The 19898-nt window shown below is 44.5% G+C and overlaps 1 protein-coding gene across 2 annotated transcripts in view; it reads left to right on the top strand.

Annotated features, from left to right (window-relative positions):
- Nucleotides 1-521: 521 nt before the first annotated feature.
- The window catches only part of PPP1R1C (protein phosphatase 1 regulatory inhibitor subunit 1C), a 43361-nt gene continuing 23984 nt past the window's right edge, over nucleotides 522-19898 (top strand). The window contains exons 1-2 of one of the 2 annotated variants that reach the window (XM_083715522.1): nucleotides 522-1039; nucleotides 4145-4202. In XM_083715522.1, coding sequence (XP_083571648.1) covers nucleotides 959-1039; nucleotides 4145-4202 — 139 coding nt within the window. In that variant the 5' untranslated portion in view covers nucleotides 522-958. The remainder of the gene's footprint in view (nucleotides 1040-4144; nucleotides 4203-19898) is intronic. The other variant, XM_083715521.1, reaches the window with a different exon arrangement.

Here is a 19898-nt window from a genome sequence, read left to right as displayed (position 1 = left end):
ACAGCTTCCGGGTCATATGGCCAGCATGCCTAAGCCGCTTCTGGCGAACCAGAGCAGCGCACGGAAACACTGTTAACTTTCCTGCTGAAGTGGTACCTATTTATCTACTTACACTGGCTTGCTTTTGAACTGCTAGGTTGGCAGGAGCAGGGACCGAGCAACGGGAGCTCACCCATCATGGGGATTCGAACCACTGACCTTCTGATCAGCAAGCCCTAGGCTCTGTGGTTTAACCCACAGCACCACCTGCAACCCTATCTATATATAAAAGTAGGGAAATAACCAAAAAGACATCTCTGGTCAAAAGTTTTCTTTGTTGCTCTGTAGTTTGGGAACTGGCGTTCGTAGGTGCAAGCAGTAAAATTCAGCCCAGAAGAACTGGCAGTCCAACTAGGTGAGGAAGGGTTCTGACTACACCCCACCTGCTCCCAGGGCCAGCCACCTCCACACCTCCGACCTGAAAACATCCTGATCTCTGTGCCTATCAATAATTCACGAGCCATCAGCAAGACTCCGAAGGGCGCTTACCCGGCACTTTGGTGCAGCCAGCTAGTAATGTACAGCGGAGAGATCCTCTCTTTCAAATCCCAGGGCACCAGGCCAAGCCAGGCTAGTATTGCATTTTCAATTAGCTTCTGATTGAACGCTTGGCATATGCAGAAGGGAATCGGTGCACAATTAGCTTATTGTTCCTTCCAGCTCCGTGCGGCGAAGATTTTAAGGGCCGGAGGAGGAATACAGTTGTGGCTCCAGGCAGAGGCATTGCTGTGGATGTGGAATCGGGGAGTTTCTCAGCCCAGGCAGCTCTGCTTGCTAACTCGGGGAATTAACTGCTGTTATTAAGGACCGCTTGGCGCAGCTTCAGGGAGCGTGCCAGAGGATAATCGCGGGAACAACTGTCTGCTTCTCCTCTCAGGCAGTTCGGGGCTCTTTTCTCTTCTACATCCTGATTGCTGCCATGGAGCCAAACAGCCCCAAAAAGATACAGTTTGCTGTGCCGTTATTTCAGAGTCAAATAGACCCTGAAGCAGCTGAACAGGTAAGCTAGTATCATCTTCTCTCCCTGTCTGGGTGGAGGGGGAAGGGGCTGAAGGGCTTTGCTGCCAGATCAGAAAATGTAATTGCGACTCAGCTTCAGCTAGGGAATCCCACAAAGTGTCCCAAGCACTGACAGGACGGAGGAGGGTTTGTCCTTTTGGATGTTCCGGGTGACATTCACACCCATTTTTTCGGAGCAAACATTTGCTGTCTTCATTCCTTAAGAACAGATGCTTTCCAGTAGCAATAGTGTGCCTTTTATCAGTGTTTCTATGTCACTAGATAGACAGATGGATGGATGACGGACAGATGGAATTACTTAAAATGGTATCTATCTCTGTTAAATAAACATAGCTGGGTGGATGCTGAAATAGAGAGATGTCAACAGATCAAGTAGATAGCTATTCAAGTAAGGAAGTTGAAAGGCTTAAAAAGATGTCGGGGTCTCTTCAATCTTGACAAAATAAGGCTTTTTAAAAAAAAATAAACTCCTGCTTTAAATACAACTCTTTCCGAGTGTGTGTTCATATGTGTATATACACACACTTTAAATACTTAGATATATGCAGTGCTTTTTTTCTGGGGGGACGCAGGGGTACGCATACCCCTACATATTTTGTGAATCTAAGCTTGGCCTCATAGAGAGACAATATTTCAATATGAGTAGGAAAATGAGAGTACCCCTAAACATTTATTTAATTTTTTATAGAAAAAAGCACTGGGTATATGCACGTGCGTACATGTGCAGAGGGAACAGGCAAGGATTTACTTATATTTTGGAATACATCATTCTAGTAAGCTGTTCTCTGAGCTGACCTTTAGCCCTCTGTAACAATGCAAAACATTAGAAATTAAAGAAATAGTGAATTAAATTGACAGTTTGATGAAGTTCATCTCTCTGGCTGCTTAGAGTGCGCTGTCTCCTCATCACTGGCAAAGACATTATCAAGAGCAAGACTTTCCAAAAAAATACAATGTAGCTGTTCATGATCATGACTAATGTATAACATTGAGAATATTATATTGTGCTGAAGGTGAAAATCTGAAGTCATTATCTGAGCGACATTTCCCATTGAATCAACGTGGGTCATGGCTGCTACAGATAAAGGACTGTGCCCTTCATTTAATTCCATCACAAATGTTAAATATCCCATTCCCGTGATTGCTTGATTTATCTCACTGTTTCTGGACAAGAATATTGCTAGAACCTAGGCAATATACTACTGCGCCATCTCCCTGTGCTGTCCGGTGTATACATCCCATATAGCAGAAGTGGGGAACTTTTTCCCACTGACCCATGGGAAAATATATTTAGGGGCTGTAAGCAACGTTGGGTGGAGCCAAAAGCTGAAAATGGGTGATGGCAGGATTTTATATAATGCATTCTCTCTTTGCCACCCCAACACTCTGCGTGTGCTTACTATTCATCCATCTTTGCAGGCTGCAGGCAAGAAAGTAGGCCAAGGGCCTGAGTTTCCACTAAAACAGGATTTCTCAAACTTGGGTCTCCACCTGTTTTTGAACTACAACTCCCAACATCCCCACTGGTCCTGCTAGCTAGGGATGATGGGAGGTGTAGTCCCAAAACAGCTGGAGACCCAAGTTTGGGAAACCCTGCCGTAAAGTATCCCCAAATGGTCTCTGATAGCAGAAGAGATGATGAAATAAAGCACTATCTTCATTACCTACCAATAGCCTTTCTCCAGTGGCAAAGGAATGCTGAAGATAAGAGGCCATGCGGATGCTAGTGGAAGAGCATGCTGGTTCCCTGTTCCAGTGTCATTGCAGGCTGGAATCCCAAGTTGCAAGGGATTCATCCTTGACTAGTAGAATTCTGACCCCCACCCCACCACCTTTTAAAAAACTCTGGACCTCCCATGCCACGATCACAAACTGCTTTTGAAACATCCCTCCGTATCTAAGGCAGTTTGTCACACAGGATGAGGGACGAAGAAAGGTCTGATACACCTTCTTGTTCCCACTCCCTGTTGTGCACAAGGTACAGGCTTTTAAAATCCTCACATCGCATTTCTGTGTGCCAAATGCCTAGAATTGTATTGTGTTTCCAGAGATAAGCTCCAAGTACACATCTTGTCCCATTATATAAGAGCTTTAGGTCATTCAATATAAAATAAAATATTTCAACATTTTCTATTGTACCAATATCAATGTTTGGGTTTGTGGAACAGACATTATTGCATATCCTCCAACATTTCTCTGATGAAAATAGAGACATCCTATTCCATCATGATCATCATCATACCTTGCCCATCTGACTGGGTTGCCCCAGCCACCCTGGGCTGCTTCCAACATATATAAAAACCTAATAAAACATTAAACATTAAATAAACTTCCCTATACGGGGCTGCCTTCAGATGTCTTCTAAAGGTTGTGTCATTACTTATCTCCTTGACTCGGACATTGCCTCCAACATTTCTCCGATGAAAATAGGGACGTCCTAAGGAAAGGCAGAACATTCTGGGATCAAATCAGAAACTGGGACCGCTTCTGTAAATCCGGGACTGTCCCTGGAAAATAGGGACACTTGGAAGGTCTGTTATCATTAGGCTGAGATTTAATGGACAGGCCTGACTCAAGCCTTGTTGCTCCATAGGTGAGGCAGAAGCACAAACCGAAAATGCACCTTAGGATTTCCTGAAGATTCTGGGGTGCACACTTGGGATGAGGAAGTGGCTGTGCTGGAAGCAGCACAAGACTCCAGATTTTCATCTGCTTCCAGAGATCCTTGACCTATATCCTTTTTGATTAAAGCAGCCTGGTCATCGGACCATGCCCATTGCAGTCTTTACAGATTTCAAATCCATCCTAATGAAGCAAATGGAAAAGGCATAAAGAGGAGGAAACTTAGCAATTTGCTGGTAACTGCATCAATGCAAATTCAAAATGGGCGTATTAGCTTTCAGAAATGGAAAGAATGACCAGACATGGGAAGTGTTCTATTTTTGATCATCTGCAACCCAATAGTTTGAATGATTTTTGGCTTCCCTATGTTAGGTACAAATAGTTTGGCAGTTTGTGCTAGTATTCTAGATTGAGGGATGTGGCCATCATTTAATAAATCTGCTTGCACCTATATTTTCCGCAGATCAGGAAAAGAAGGCCCACGCCAGCATCATTAGTAATTATGACTGATTCGCCTCCTGGTAAGTGAATCCTGCAACTTCTAAGTCCTGGGGTATCAGCACAATATGACTATATTGAAAAATTCTATTGGGCGAGGGGGTGGGCATTAGAAACTGAAAAACAATTACAGCACTATGGCAATTACGATATCATGATGAGCTCACTAAGGGGGGCATGAAAAGCAGCACCTTTCTTGTGCTTCTCCACCCCACTGCTTGTGGACACCAGAGGGAAATCAACTCTGAGGTCCTACATAGGGCTGGTTCCAGGGAGGTGCAATGTTGGGCATTTTCCAGAACCTGCAGAGGACCTACATAACAATGCCACCATGTCCACTTTGCACAGAGTCCCTAAGAAGATCTTGGTTTCCATGTGCAGATTCTACAAGGTTGAAGGTGCCATGCCTCAGGGCTCTCCAAATCCCCATCCCATGGGCATTTTTGCAGAGGAGTCACACAATGCAATGTGTTTGCTCCAAGTGGGGACAGGGTTGTCCATGGATCCTAGCCTGGCACCTGAACATCAGGGGAGCAGTCTTGCCAGGCTCTTTCCATCGTATGAAGAGGACTCAAAAGCATCAACAGCAGCAGAAGACTAACACATGGCAACATGGAACTGCAGATTTGGAAAGGACCCAAAGGAATCCAACTCCCTGGAATGCATGTCTCCTAACAAGGGCTGAGAGAGACATGTATGAATTCAACCTGTTCCGCTGTTACTTAGATTAGCTAGCTAACCTGCTACTTCGATTAGCACTTCATCTTTTGACACAATTTAGGGTGCTGGTGGTACCCTATAAAAAGTCTTGCATGGCTTGGGATCTCATACCTTCAAGGCTGCCTTACTCCATGTGACCACTCAGTGCCTGAAGCTTACTAGTCAACTTTTGTTGTTCATTCCATCCTTACAGCAGGGAAGGACAGGCAATGGCTAGCAACTGAGGCTCAAAACCATGGAAGCCTTAGATCAGGGGTAGCAAACCATGGGGCCACGCAGATGATTTGGATTGTAACTCCCATCAGCCTCAGGCAGCATTGTCAATGGTCAGGAAGTTGTGTGATGAGCCTTGTAGTCCAAAACATCTGGAAGTGGGTGCTACTTTGGCTACCAATGGGATAGAGGAGCTGGCTCTTTTTGCCAAACTTCCACAGAGGAAGTCAAACTATCCACTTTCATCCTGTCTTTAGCCAAACTCTTGTCCACCACCACTCCTGCTTTTACTGCTCTTGGGTTTTTGTTTTTTTTTACATTATTTCATGTAAGGATTACAACTGGAGAATGTATGTGAAGCATTTCAAATGCTATTCAGATGCTGCACTTTAAGAAGGATGATGAGTGAGACCTGCAAGGAGTTGTTGTAGTGTAGAGGGTTCCCCTTCTGGGTTCTAGCCAGTCAGCCAGCCTGCCTGCCAGCCATGCCCTTTTCCAAGGTACTCCATTCCAAGCTCACTCACCCCTAAAGTTGAAAAATAACAGTAATGACGGAATACTGCAGCTAATTTCAAAAATGCCCACCTACAGATGAAGCCCTGAAAACATTGCTGGAGCATATGACGAAGTATCACATATCTAAAGATGAACAAATGAGACTTTACAAAACAAACAGGCTCATGCTTCAGGGCATTCTAGCTTTCTATTTAGGAGTTTGATGTCTGCATCTGCTGATAGCTCTGCCTGAAGCTATAATGTAGAGCGGCCTTTAATGTGTTACTGCATGGCACTTTCCATCTGTGGCATGCAGCAGCTTGTGGACAATCCAAATTTAGTTCCACACACTGTTAATGGGTGCTCAAAGTAATGCCATCGACAGGTTTCCCAATCAATGTCCACCGCTGACCATTTAAAAGCCATTTGAAAAGTACCCACCCTCTCTCTGTTACTGATGCTCCTTTTCCATTTTCTGTAAAAGCATTGCAGCATTTCATATCCATTAAGCAATATTAGACTACAGAGGGGTTCCTCCCCCACCCCGCCCAGTTGTTCTTGCATAGGCAGCAAGCAATGTTTCATATTAGGTGAACAACAAAACAACAGGGCATTTTAATTGTCTTCACTTTGAAACAAATGGTCTTCATTTGCCAGAAGAAATCTTATTTATAAAAGTGAGGCTGCTTCTCTGCTTTAACAGGGTGGTGATATGAAGAGAGAGAGGGAAAGGATGCACAGCTGCATTGGTGTGCACACAACTCAGTATGCAACCACATTGCCCTGAGTGGTGGCTGATTCCCCCAAGATGCCCTGCTTAATGCATACACATCAGCCAGATAGGACATAAATTTTCAGATGCATAAACTCTGCTCACATGAGTGGTGTGCTCGCATGACATCAGACCAAGTAATGTGAGGTTGCATCTTGCTCTTCGTCAAAGTGGAAGACTGCAATTTTTGAAATTGCCCAGTTTATGTATGGAAGAGAAGAGGAGTTTGTGAGTTTGTGGCTCCAACATTACAGCAGAAGTTTGTTCTGATCAACTCAGAACAATGACCGACGTGACTCATTTGGACCATGGGTTCTGAGGGAAAGTGCCTATCTGGTTTTTGCCAATTCTTTCTCTCAAGTATTTATGCCCAAGCAAATATTTCTCAAGCTCTCAAGCAAATATTTTCAGAAGCATTTTGCCTTCCATCTACGTGCCCCATCCCTTATGAGAATTTCTGAAGTGTACACATGTGTAGGGGATTCCCAGTGAGTTCTGAAAAACTGCTGGGAGCCATACAACTTTAGGGCCATCTAAAGCAAAGTTTTCCTGTAGGAGGAGTGGATGGGGCTCTGCTTCACTGTTTGTCTGGAAGGAGGATAAAAGCAGAGGCACAAGCAGAATATCACATTTGACCCTCTCTTCCCTTCCAGCAGAAGCTCTGCCACCCTACCAGACCACACATGCTCTGTTAAATGTTTGAATTTGGGGAGTTGTGTCCAGAGGCACTTCATTCATCCCAAGAGTAATAGGAATCTATTATTCTTGACATCATCATCAGCAAGCAAGCCTCTTCCAAGGCTGCATGGAGAGCAGAGCAGTTGCCCCCAGCTAAATAATCTTTTATCTAATGGCAGTTTCTCAGAAGTGATCAGAGCAGCCTGCCTGATTTCCTCCACCTTTGCTTCCAAGGAGTCGCCCAACATCAGAGCGCACTAAATGATTTAGAGACCGGCAGTGGATTTGGCTTCGAGAAATGTGCTCAGTGTGCTGGCGAAACATTGATTGGAAGGTTTCCCTTTGCACTTTAAAAATGGCTAAATGACAAGGCATGATGGGCCCAATTATTTGCCATGGAATATGCAATCAGCTGTGGCGCTTTCTAAGTGGAAATATTTATAGGAGGGAATGAGTGTAAAGAAAGAGTTAAATATTCAGGGGAAAAGCATCTGCAGTGATGCTGCCCATATAGGAACTTTGCAATTGGCGGCTTCCCTTCCCTGCAAAAGTGGGGAAGGGAGGGTTCCTCCAGAAGACCTACTTATTGAGCATTCATCCTCATTTGTTTGTGCAAACCTTATTGGTGGTCACACTATGTCTCATCTTTATTGAGCATTCAGTTTGATTAGTTTGAGGGGAACTTATATGGCCATGACCATTCTTCCAGCATTCATTCTGATTTGCTTGCTGGTGTTTGCGTGCCTTTCATTCATCCTTCCAACAATTTTCAGTGCATCCCCCCCCCCTCACTTTCCTAACTCCAAAAAGTTCAGGTTCTTTGGAGAGCCAGTGTGGTGTGGTATAATGGTTAAGAGCGGTGGACTCGTAATCTGGGGAACCGGGTTCGCATCTCCGCTCCTCCACATGCAGCTGCTGGGTGACCTTGGGCCAGTCACACTTCTTTGAAGTCTCTCAGCCCCACTCACCTCACAGAGTGTTTGTTGTGAGGGAGGGAGGGAAAGGAGAATGTTAGCCGCTTTTAGACTCCTTTGGATAGTGATAAAGCGGGATATCAAATCCAAACTCTTCTTCTTCTTCTTCTTAAATGGGTTTGTTGCACTAGGGCACAGAGCATTTTAATCCACTTGAATTGCAGGAACCAGACGTTTTGGTATGTACTTGGTTCCTTTCCGCAAAATAGGGACAGTCTGGCATCACCTTGGTACAACTGAGTACTGCTGATTGTAGGATACAATGTGTGGTTTCACACTGAGTCAGACGACTCACTCACCTAGCCGAGAATGGGTTTTTTATTTTTATTTTGAGTGCTTGTATCTCTCTTTAGAGCCTCAAGGGACCTTCCAAGTGGAATGTGGTCCCCCATCTAAAACATTTCCCTCACCCTGAGATACATGGCTGTCAAACAATATTTGGAAGTCTTGTTATTTATTTATTTTTCTACTATGCCTCATCTCTCTCTCTCTCTCTTTCTCTCTCTCTCTCTCTCTCTCTCTCTCTCTCTCTCTCTTCCTGATGAAGAGGAATACAGTTGTACCTCTGGCTGAGAATGGGATCCGTTCCGGAGTCCCATTCACAACCTGAAGTGAACGCAGGTCACGATTCACATAGCTGTCAACCGTCCCTTATTTGGCGGGAAACTTCCTTATCCCAGCGCTGTGTCCCGCTGCTGTCCCCTAATTATGATGTCCCTTAAATTTCCCGGGTTTCATGTTTGCCCGGCTTGGGAGGGAAGCAGCTGCCACGTCTCTGTCTCTCCCTTTCCCCCCTCAGGGGCACGTTGTGAGGAGACGGGTGGCGACCCTTAGGATCATTTAGTCCAACCCTCTGCAAAACACAGTCAGTGGCAGCCAAAGCAGCATGGCTCCATCAGTGGTGGATTTCTGTATGAGCTAAGCAAAATCCCTTAGTTTGGCTGCTGATCCTTTATTTTCGAGGCTGCTGGTCCCTTATTTTCAAATCTGTAAGTTGACAGCTATGGATTCGCAGCTTCTGCCCATGCGTGTGACATCATTTTGCGCGTCTGCGTGAGGGGCGAAACCTGGAAGTAACCCTTTCCGGTACTTCCAGGTCACCGCAGGATGCAAGCTGAAAAGACGTAACCTGAAGCTAACGTAACAAGAGGTATGACTGTAGTATTTTCTCCCAGATTTGAGAACAAAGTCACACAAAGTTACTAGCCTCCCTTGAATTTTATTAGCTTGCTGCTGGGGCCTGGCAGAAGAGCTGCATTTCTAGGACCATAGGAAGCTGCCTTGTACTGAATCAGACCATTATTACATCCAGCTCAATATTGTGCCTATTGAATAGCAGCATCTGTCCATGTTGAGGATTGAACCAGGGACCACCTGCATGCAAAGCAGATGCGCTATCATTAAGCTATGGCCCATTCCACTTCATTTCTATGATGGGCGCAGAGGAAAGATGGGGGGAACTAGGTTCCCACTGGAAGACAACAGTGGAGCAACATTTGATCTCCCCTTTCTCCTGCAACCCCTAGCACCTTCCATGTTGTCCTGGAGGGCCCACCAACCTTCTGGAGAACATTGCTGATGGGCAGCGGGGCTGCAGGGACAAGGGGAAAATGCCACCTCCCCTTCGGCTTCTGGAGCATTCCAACAGAACTTTGCTCATCGGACACTTTGGCCATTGGAGCTTTAGTTAGCCTCTAACAGTGCTATCTGAATCACGTCTACTCAAAAGTCAGTCCTGTTGAATTCAATGGGACTTTACTCCTAGGTACACATGGGGGTTAGGAATGCAGCCTATACCACAATGTTAAGAGTGAGGTTGCCTCAATGAAAAAATAAGTGCCCAAGCCTCCTTGTGTAAGAGAGACAAATCATTTAAAAAGGGATCGTTTCCATCTAGCAATGCTTATTCCGTTTCCAGGGACAAGGAAAGACCAGGACTCCTTGATCCCACAGGAAACTATTTGTTCGTCCCCTCCCTGCTCCAAGGAATGGAATTTCAAAAATAGCACCTAAGACAATTCCAAGAAATCCCAAAGATCAGCTGTCTGAAATATAACAGGTGGTTTCTGGATATCCCCTTGGTTCTTCCCCAAAATATTATTTCCATTGTTAGGAAAGTTTTTCTATGCTGAAGCAAATTTTTATTGAGAACAGATGTGGAAAAAGCATTGCAACACAGGCAGAGTTTATGACTAATCTGTTTGTGTTGACACTTTTTTCTAAGGCTCACTATACGGCAATCTTAGAAACAAGCACAAGGAAGATGTTCCTTCTGGAATGTTAAGAACACTCACATTTACACTTAAACACACACACACAAGTGCATTTTATTTTATAATAGAAGATTTGCAGATGGAAAACACACACATATAATTTTAATTGAAGATTTTCTTAGGTTACAAAAGTATGTACATCATCTCTATTTTCAGTTCATCAAGTCCTTTCTACAGATCAGTTATATTCAGGTCACTGAAATCCAGCTTGTTGGGATCCTATGTAGCAAGCAGCTGGGATTGTAGTCACAGGAAGCCAGAAGGCAGCAGGGAGCCTAGATGCATTTTGGCTCATCTGGGAAGTAATAAGGTCCATGGGCGTAGCCAGGATTTTTTTTTGGGGGGGGCAGGCCTTTTGTTAGGGGAGGCAGAACCTCAGTTAGTTATGTATTTTTATTGATTTTTATGGATTTTGGGGGGGAGCAGTAGCCCCTCCCTGCCCCGGACTTGGCTATAGTCGTGATCAGGTCCCAAACTGGTCGTCTGCAACCACAGAGGACAATGGCGTAGAAAGAATGGGAGGAAAGCCTTTTTCTAAATTATGTCTTAATACCACCATCTGGCTGTGATATTTAAAATCTTTCCTATGTGGCATTTCTGAAAAGCACTCTTAGAACCCTGGATGGTGGCGAGGGTTGTTATTTAGAAAGATGTATCACGTAACTTCAAGCTTCATTTTCAAGAGAGCAGAGCTGCATCTTGGCAGAGCAGGGCGGTCGCTAGCGAAAACCAAAAACAGATGCTTTCAGTTTCAAATTTGTACTTATGGCTTAGACATAAAATCTCTGGGCAAAGCCACACATCAGTTAAAAACAACAGCCACATACTGGCAGTGGCGTAGCGTGGGGGGTGCAGGGGGGGCTGGCCGCACCGGGCGCAACATCTGGGGGTTAGGGTTAGGGGGCGCAAATCCACGGGTTAGGGGGCGCAAATTACTTGCCTTGCCCCAGGTGTTGACAACCTACGCTACGCCACTGCATACTGGTTGTATGTGAAGAAAACTACATGGCTGTTTCTCTCCCTGTTACAGTACTATACAATTTTTGCAGTTCACTGTTTGTTTATTTGACTTTTAAGTTTAATTTTAACTTGATTTCATTTTTAAAAAAATAATATTTATTAAAGTTTCAATTAGAACACAAAAATACACAAACATACACAAAGATACACAAACATACATAGACAAAACAAGTATAATTTCAAACCCATTTTTCTCTTAAACCTTATTTCCTCGACCTCCTCACACCTCCCCCTTCTGTATTATAATTTCATTACTATCCACTCAGCAAGTTCTTATCTTATTTCTCAACCTTAATTTAATAGTTTTGTTAAGTCATACTATTCATTTCCCTTTTCATCTTTCTTTCATTCCTCAGTTTGTTTTAAAGCCTAATAACTATTTAATTTAACAAAAACTCAATTCTGACTTAATCTTAAACCTTTTTCCTAAAGTCGGCCCAAGTTTTTCTTCCATGATTTTCCACATTCCATAAAAGTTACAAAAAAGAAATAAACATATAAACAAAATCTAAACAAATTATATCAACCTTCGGATTCCCAAATCTCACCCTCCCTTTCCCGGTTTTGATCCCCAAATCAATGTCCATAATGCGTCCATTTCTCAGCCTGGGTCCCAAACACGAGAGGCTTTTAAGCCTCTTTCAGTTTCTTTCTGCCGGTCTTTTTGATAGTCCTTTGTTTTCAATACCAACTCTCGAAGAAGCTCTATCCCAGTAATGTCCATTTTACTTCCCAGCAGGCCTCTGTATTTAGAAATGGAGCTCAAGTTTTGTTTCTTGAATCTTTTAAATCTATATGTCCCAAAAGCTCCAATTTCCTTCTCAATCAAATTTATGCTACCAGGCCTCTGGTCCAGTTTTGTCTTCTGAAACCTTATGGCTTCATCTTTAATTTCCAGCATATCCTCATATAACTCTTGGGATTTTTCAAACTTCGTTTCTTCAGCTGTCGCTGTTTCTGTTTCAACTTCAAGGGTTACTTGTTCAGAGTCGAAAACTTGTGTCGAGTCTTTTCCTGTTCCCACAAGATTATTTACTGTTGTTGTTAAGATGTTGCATTGCTCCTGGAACTTTCCCAGGAGATAAAAAGTCCTGCCCAGCTCAGCAAGTAATTTTCCACTGAGAGCCATTTCTTACACTGTTCCAAAACTCCCCTCTAGGGGGATTCTATTTACTTAATGTCCTTAAAATTCCAATCCAATAGACCAAAATATAACTTGTTTTTCTTTGCTCCCAACAATTTTAATCCAAACTAAGAAAGTCCAACCAGCAAAATCACGAAAAACAACGTTTCCTTTTATTTCCCGACTTTGACAGCTAGTTTGACAGCTGTCAAAGTCCGTATCTTTCAACAGGCTCTTTCGCAGATCACACCCGGGTCCCGGGGGGTTGCACTTTAATTTAAACCAATTCTTATCCTCCAGCAAGATCAATTATACTGTCCAATCGTGGAGATAATAGTCCAAAAAGACAACTTTTTCTCCCAGCTTTAGTTGGCTGGTCCTTGCTTTAACTTGTCTACAAAACAGGGGGGGCGGACTTCCTTTTTACGCTCCCCCCGATCGTGCCGAATTTTAAAAGAAAGTTTTCCTTTTAAGTCCAATTTCCATGTTACTCACGGGTTGTTGCTTTTGGTCCGAATATTAAAGGAAAAAGTCAGCGCTCTCCATCCATGGCATGCGGCTTCGCTCAGCAGGGGAAGCATAAGACTCTCAGCACCGCGCCGTCCCCCGTCCCCTGTTCCGAAGCCTTTAAAAAGGCTCCTTTGCGGGTCGGGGGGGGCGCTAATGGTGCCCGCCGAGTCACCACGTCCACAGGCATCCGCGCCCGTGGTTTTTAAGGGTCCCCGCGTCGCCGGCACGGCAAGACCCGATCTCTACTGAGCCGATTCCCTCCGGAGATCGGAGGGAATCCGCCATTAGATGTTGGCGCTAACCCGGAAGTCTAATTTTAACTTGATTTCAGGGTTTCTAATCTATCGTATCTCTCTCTGTGTGGGAAATATTTGATTAAATGATATGAAACTGAATCAGAGTGCATACCTGGAAATGCTGGTACAGATTTGTTTATTGTGAAGGATGGATGTGCACAACCCCCAGGGCTGATTCACGCATGTATGTTCCTCATATTATGGCTTAGACATAAAATCTCTGGGCAAAGCCACACATCAGTTAAAAACAACAGCCACATACTGGCAGTGGCTTAGCGTGGGGGTGCAGGGGGGGCCGGCCGCACCGGGCGCAACATCTGGGGGTTAGGGTTAGGGGGCACAAATCCATGGGTTAGGGGGCGCAAATCCATGGGTTAGGGGGCGCAAATTACTTGCCTTGCCCCAGGTGCTGACAACCCACGCTACGCCACTGCATACTGGTTGTATGTGAAGAAAACTACATGGCTGTTTCTCTCCCTGTTACAGTACTATACAATTTTTGCAGTTCACTGTTTGTTTATTTGACTTTTAAGTTTAATTTTAACTTGATTTCAGGGCTTATAATCTATCGTATCTCTCTCTGTGTGGGAAATATTTGATTAAATGATATGAAACTGAATCAGAGTGCATACCTGGAAATGCTGGTACAGATTTGTTTATTGTGAAGGATGGATGTGCACAACCCCTAGGGCTGATTCACACATGTATGTTCCTCATATTATGGTAGCGGCATCCAGCATTGATTGGCATCTGTCAAATATCACATATCAGTGCTGGCTGGTGCCTGGGGCAAAATCTATGGCAGAAACAGCAGTGGGGTGGGGAGGCAGGAAACCAACAAACAATGTATTTTACCATTTACAGTACAATAGGCTAATAATTCAACAGTGTTACAGTGGTACCTCTGGTTACGTACTTAATTCATTCTGGAGGTCCGTTCTTAACCTGAAACTGTTCTTAACCTGAAGCACCACTTTATCTAATGGGGCCTCCCGCTGCCGCTGGGCCACCGCTGCACAATTTCTGTTCTCATCCTGAAGCAAAGTTCTTAACCCGAGGTAATATTTCTGGGTTAGCGGAGTCTGTAACCTGAAGCGCATGTAACCTAAAGCGTATGTAACCCGAGGTACCACTGTATAATGTAGCAGACGTTATCATATCTGCAGAGTTAAAGAACCACTCCCAAGTATTTTTAAGCTGATCTGATACTCCGTGTATCCTCAGACACATCTTAACTTGTCTGTTATGAGTTGGTTCCAAATTTTAACATACCAGGTTGCAGCCAATCCTTTCAGTGGGCAGTGCCAGTGCGTAGTTGTTGCCATTCTTGCTGCTAACAGCAGTTTGTGTCTGTTTTGTGACACTCCCACTGTATATGGTGCAAGGCAGTGGTTTTCAACCAGTGAACCGTGGCACCCTGGGGTGCCTTCAATGATGGTCAGGAGCGCTGTGGGCAACAATGGCCTCGGTCCCTCTTTCTTCCCCTCCCTCCTCTGATGCCCACTCGCATCTCTGCCTCCCAGAGGCTTGCATGGCTGTTTGTTGCAGCAGCCCTGGCTATAAGCTCTGCAGGCGAATGATGCAGCTGAGAGGCACCTCTCTTTGGGGCAAAGGGGGGCAGCTCAGAGACCAGGGACGGCAGCAGCAGCTGCCCAAAAAACTCCTAAGGAGAGGAGGCTGAGGGAACACTCCACAAGGGAGGGCATTTGAAAAAGGGTGAGAAGCTGCCAGCTCTGCTGGCAAGGGGTGACATAACTGGATTCCTGAGCCTCACAGGGGTGCCGCAGAGAGAATATAGTTGGTTAAAGGAGCTGTGGACTCAAAAAGTTGAAAACCTCTGGTGCAGGGAATCTGGCACACAGCATCTTTTCCACCAGAGATAGTTGCTTTTTTAAAAATAAAAACAAATTCTGAATTTATGCTTGTTGCAGACTCCTTATGCATTACTTCCTGCATTTTAATATTTACAGACTTCATCATGCCAGCTTGACAAAACTTTAAATTTTCACTTTTAACCCCCTTTCTCAACATATCTGTAAGGCTTCTGATGTGATTAGCAACCCTTCCTACTTTCTCCACTCACAGTCTGTTGATAAGTTCCCACGCTCTGTTGATAGTCTTCTAATTCTTGCTGACATGTGTGGTGCATGTACAAAATGCCAAAGTTGCAGATATTGTTACCAAGGAGATTCTACACCATTCAGTTCATTTAGACTAGAAGCCAGCAACCTTTTTCACCCTGACAGTCACATTCCCGTCTGAGCAACTTTCTAGGGGGCAATGTGCCTTGCGGTGGACAGGGCCATAGGGAAAATGAGGCAGAGGAAGAGATGCAAATGTTATCTTTGTACGATGGGCTAGTTTCTACACACTCACATAACCCTCTCTATCCGTTGAGGCAGGCAATAGGCATTATCAGAGTTCTAGGACACATTCCAGTCAGGTAAAAACATTCAAGGAGGGCTTGGTGCAAGGTCAGCAGGTGATGTAGCTGGGGAAAGGATCTGTTGTGGGAAGGTGAAAGGAGCAAACCAATAACAAATCACACCAAGCAAGTTGGAGGTAACTCTATAGTAGCAAAAGCAGGGTCTGCAAAGGAGTGTCAGGCTGAATGAGCACAGCAGCTCATCTCCAGCAGGTCTTGTTCCTATGGATTAGTTGCTAAGACAGAAGTCCCCAGCTCCCCACAGCTGCCTAAGTCTCCTCTCCAGGGTTTTCCTCAAGCAATCTGAGACTGCACCTGTGTGAAGCTAATTTCTCTTTCGCCCTCTTCATGCCTCTCCTGGTTCTTGGAGACCAGGGGGAGGGCAGCTTATTGCAGCAGGAATGAGAGACATCTGTGCCTCTTCCCCAGCTGGCCTGATCTCTGCCTCTCGGCCTCCCTCCTCTCCTGCTTCAGCTTCTGCCTCTGATTCTGGACTGCTCTCTGCCACAGCCTCTTCCTGCTCACTAAGCCCTGTTCCCTTTTCAGCTTCTGACACCTCCTCTTCCCAGTCTTCTCCCTCTTCTCCTCACCACTCGTTGTTGTTCCATCACCAATCCCCTGGCTCTGAGCCTTCTTCCCTTGGGGGCTCCCTAGCTGGTTCCTTCCATCATTCCTCTGCGTCCAACCAGTCTGTGACATTAGGGTCCTTGGAGACTTGGTGAGCATTTGCCCTGCATTTGCCTCCAACCCAACCTGAGGTTCCCTCATCCCTAGTTTAGAATTTAAGTTTAGACCATTCATGGATATATAAGCTCCATTAGAAAGTAAATCAAGAAACCTATACATACCTTTTCCCTTCCAGGACCCATAGAAACAAACACCATCATTTTCTTAAAAACTCCAAGGCAGTCGTCAGGGGCAATAGTGGTTCTGCCAATTTTCTGCTCCATCCCCCCCCCCCCCGTACACGTGGTCTTTGTAAATGGATCATCAATCATGTATCCTTTGCATATATGATGACAGTAGAAAATCACTTCCTTGAGTCCCTGTAATGTCAATATTTCCTAGGAGAGGCTAGAATAGTTCTTACTAGCTATAGCAACAGAGAACAGTATGTGGGTGTTTTCGTTCAAGATGCACTAGTAGATTTAATTTGTCAGGAATATCATTTTGAAGGCTTTGCTCTTGCAGGGGTTAATGTAGGAAAGAAGGAACTCTCAGAAGCAGAAACTTGTAAGGTCTGAATGTGGTTTGTATTTGGGAGTTGTTGATTCCAAAACAGAGCAGGGAGGGGATGTATCTCACATCTCAACATCAGAGCTTCATCTCAGCGATCTCACTTTGTTTTCTCTTTCTCTGGCTAGCTGATTTATTTTGTTAAATTTAATTACCCAGTGGGTGGTTTATTGATCGTGGAAGCCGGAGCGCTTCTAATTGGCGGGTTAGCTGCAATTTATACTCCCTATAACTTCTTTATCTTTACGAGACTTTGCAGAAGATAAGATCAGTTGTGGGGACATTATCCCATGACGTCATCGACATGAAATAAAGCACAATGGAAATGTCCACCCGAGGCATTAATATTTAGCTACTAGTTAACACATTTCCTTTCATTTATAAAGCAAATGTTATTAAAAGGGTGTTTATAGAAGAAAGAAGATAAGGGAGTCTCCGTTGCTGAGACAAACCACTAAGGCCAGACACTGGCTCCCCTAAGTCTCAGGCAAAGAACTCTCCCAGTCTTGTTTCCTGAAATCTTTTCACTAGGTTTGAACCTGACACCCTTTATATGCAAACTTGTTTGGGTCACTGCTTTGTGTGTCAAAATGAAGCTAGGCTGGGCGCATCATGGTATTGCTATAAGAAAAAACTGCTCCCTTTCCCTTATGGGGTATTCTATAGCCCATATAGAGTCCTTAAGTGGCTTCCCTATCGGTAGGAGAAAATAACAGAGGCCAACCGGAGTATATTGAGAAGCAAAGCGGCTAGTAAGCCTGATCTTTATTTAAGGAACTGTTGCCACAGGGTCCCCACTCACCACACGCAGGAAGGAGGAGAACTCTGAACAATGGTGCGCAAGCTCTTAGATAGACTTTTGAAATTGCACACCCTATAGCCCAAGACCACCACCCAAAAACATCATACATACATCACAGAAGGAGGTGGTCTACAGCAGAAATCCTGTCTGCCAGGATACCTGATAATGGTCACTGTTTGCATTACCTGAGCGGTCTGGCAATCCTTTTGTGATGGTAAATGCTTTAGTTCCTGAATCCAGGTTGCAGGCTCACCTTCCTCACACACAATTTTGCCTCTGTGCTTTCCAGAACTTTGCTGCCACCCCTCAGCAGCTACTGCCCAAAGGAACTGCCTCACTCAGCCTAATGGTAGGCTCGACCCTACGTATGGGGAGAGACGTCTGAGTGGTCCCTTTGGATGGATAAAAATTCGGATAGAATCTACAGGTTTAAAATATGTAATGGTCCTGCCTTGCAGCCTGGGGGACATGGGGTCAAAAGGACAAATTCTGCTGTTCTGTATGAAATATGTATTTATTTACAGTGGTACCGTGGGTTACAGATGCTTCAGGTTACAGACTCCGCTTGTCAGCATCGCCCTTGAGCCAGTGTCACCAACTGGACTCATCCACTCAGCCCCGACTGGGCTAGGCGAGCTGGGTGGCACTTCCAGAGACCACCTTCTGCACAGGAACAGGTCGAAGTGCTGTGGACTCACAGCTTAGAGTTGTGAGCACCGGATTCACTTCCACAAGAAGACAGTCGTCGCACAGCAGAGTATAGCAGAGTATGGCAGAGCATAAACGACTCGGAGAGCAGCTCTGTAGAATATCTTCTTTATTCTATCAACAACTATAATACACAACTATATACAGAGCTAAAGGAGGTCTAAACGAAAATTCTGAACTGCACTGAGTGTCTGCAGCTGCTCTTAGCAGTAACCTTATCTATACACACAATCTCTCTCTAACACTCAGTGTCTCTCTCTCCAACACTTTGATGTGAGGCTGGAGCAGAATAAGTAGAGAGCAGAAACCGCCCCTCCTCTCTGGAGAATCAGCAGAGCACATCAGCAGATTCTTGGATATGGGAGGGGTGAAATCTCCTCACCGCTAACCCAGAAATAGTACCTTGGGTTAAGAACTTTACCTCAGGATGACAACAGAAATTGTGCAGCAGCAGGAGGCCCCATTAGCTAAAATGTTACCTCAGGTTAAAAACAGTTTTAGGTGAACAGACCTCCAGAATGAATTAAGTTCTTAACCTGAGGTACTACTGTATTTATTTATTTCTTAAAAAATATGAATTCTTTTTTCAACAAGGAAATGCTCCAAACAACATGGATCTTGTATCCTATTTGAGGTGTCACTGTTTGTGTGAGAGAGATGTGTTCAAGGAACAACATCTCCTATTAGCACTTAGGCCTCAGGGACATTTTGTTGAACCTCTGCAGGCTGTAGGATTGCAGCCTGCTTTGTTTTATTTGTTTTTCTGTGATGAAAATCAATCTCATGGTTCTGCACTTTGCATCTGACTCAGTGCATTGGTTCAAAAACGGGTGAAATTCATACTTTCAGTGTATTCATCTCTGGCATAAATCTCTCCCACAGGCTGCAGTGTTGTAGCCTCTAAACAACAGATTGGTTTTGATTGTCTCTGGGTGTGTCAGAGTGCTTTTGTAAATGGAGAAATCTGAAAGTGTGCTCAATAATTTCATAACTAAACCTTGTATCCTTTCTCTGATCGTCGCTCCATTCAGAGCAGCGCCATAGAAACAAGCTTCCTCTATTCCAAGGAATTATTTACACATCATTTTCAATACAGATAGCTTCCTGTTACAATAGTCCTAAAGGCTTTGGTGCCAGGGACTGATAAGCACCTAGACTGCTTCTGTTATCTTCTGAGTTCCTCTTATCATGAGGTAAAGCAATATCTCTACAGAGGCACAGAGTAGCTCCACAAATACGGAATGCTGTTGAGAAGAGAGTGACTTGTTTACCAAAATCAATATTCTTGCTTATTTTTGCAGAATGCTATAGGACTTTTTAATATAGATAGGTAAGAATTTCCTACCAGGTGTGATCGCGTCAGGAGTGCTGAGAGTTGTTAGGAGACCTCTGCTTCCCTTAGAAAGCTACAATCAATCCCCCTTCACCAGGAATTCAGGAAAATGTAGCTTTTGGAGGAATGGTCTCCAGACAA

The sequence above is a fragment of the Podarcis gaigeae genome (genome assembly GCF_964106915.1).
Source record: "Podarcis gaigeae genome assembly, chromosome: 1".
In the NCBI taxonomy this organism is placed as follows: Eukaryota; Metazoa; Chordata; class Lepidosauria; order Squamata; family Lacertidae; genus Podarcis; species Podarcis gaigeae.
The sequence above is the reverse complement of the archived record's forward strand: the minus strand, read 5'-3'. Positions and strand labels throughout refer to the sequence as shown.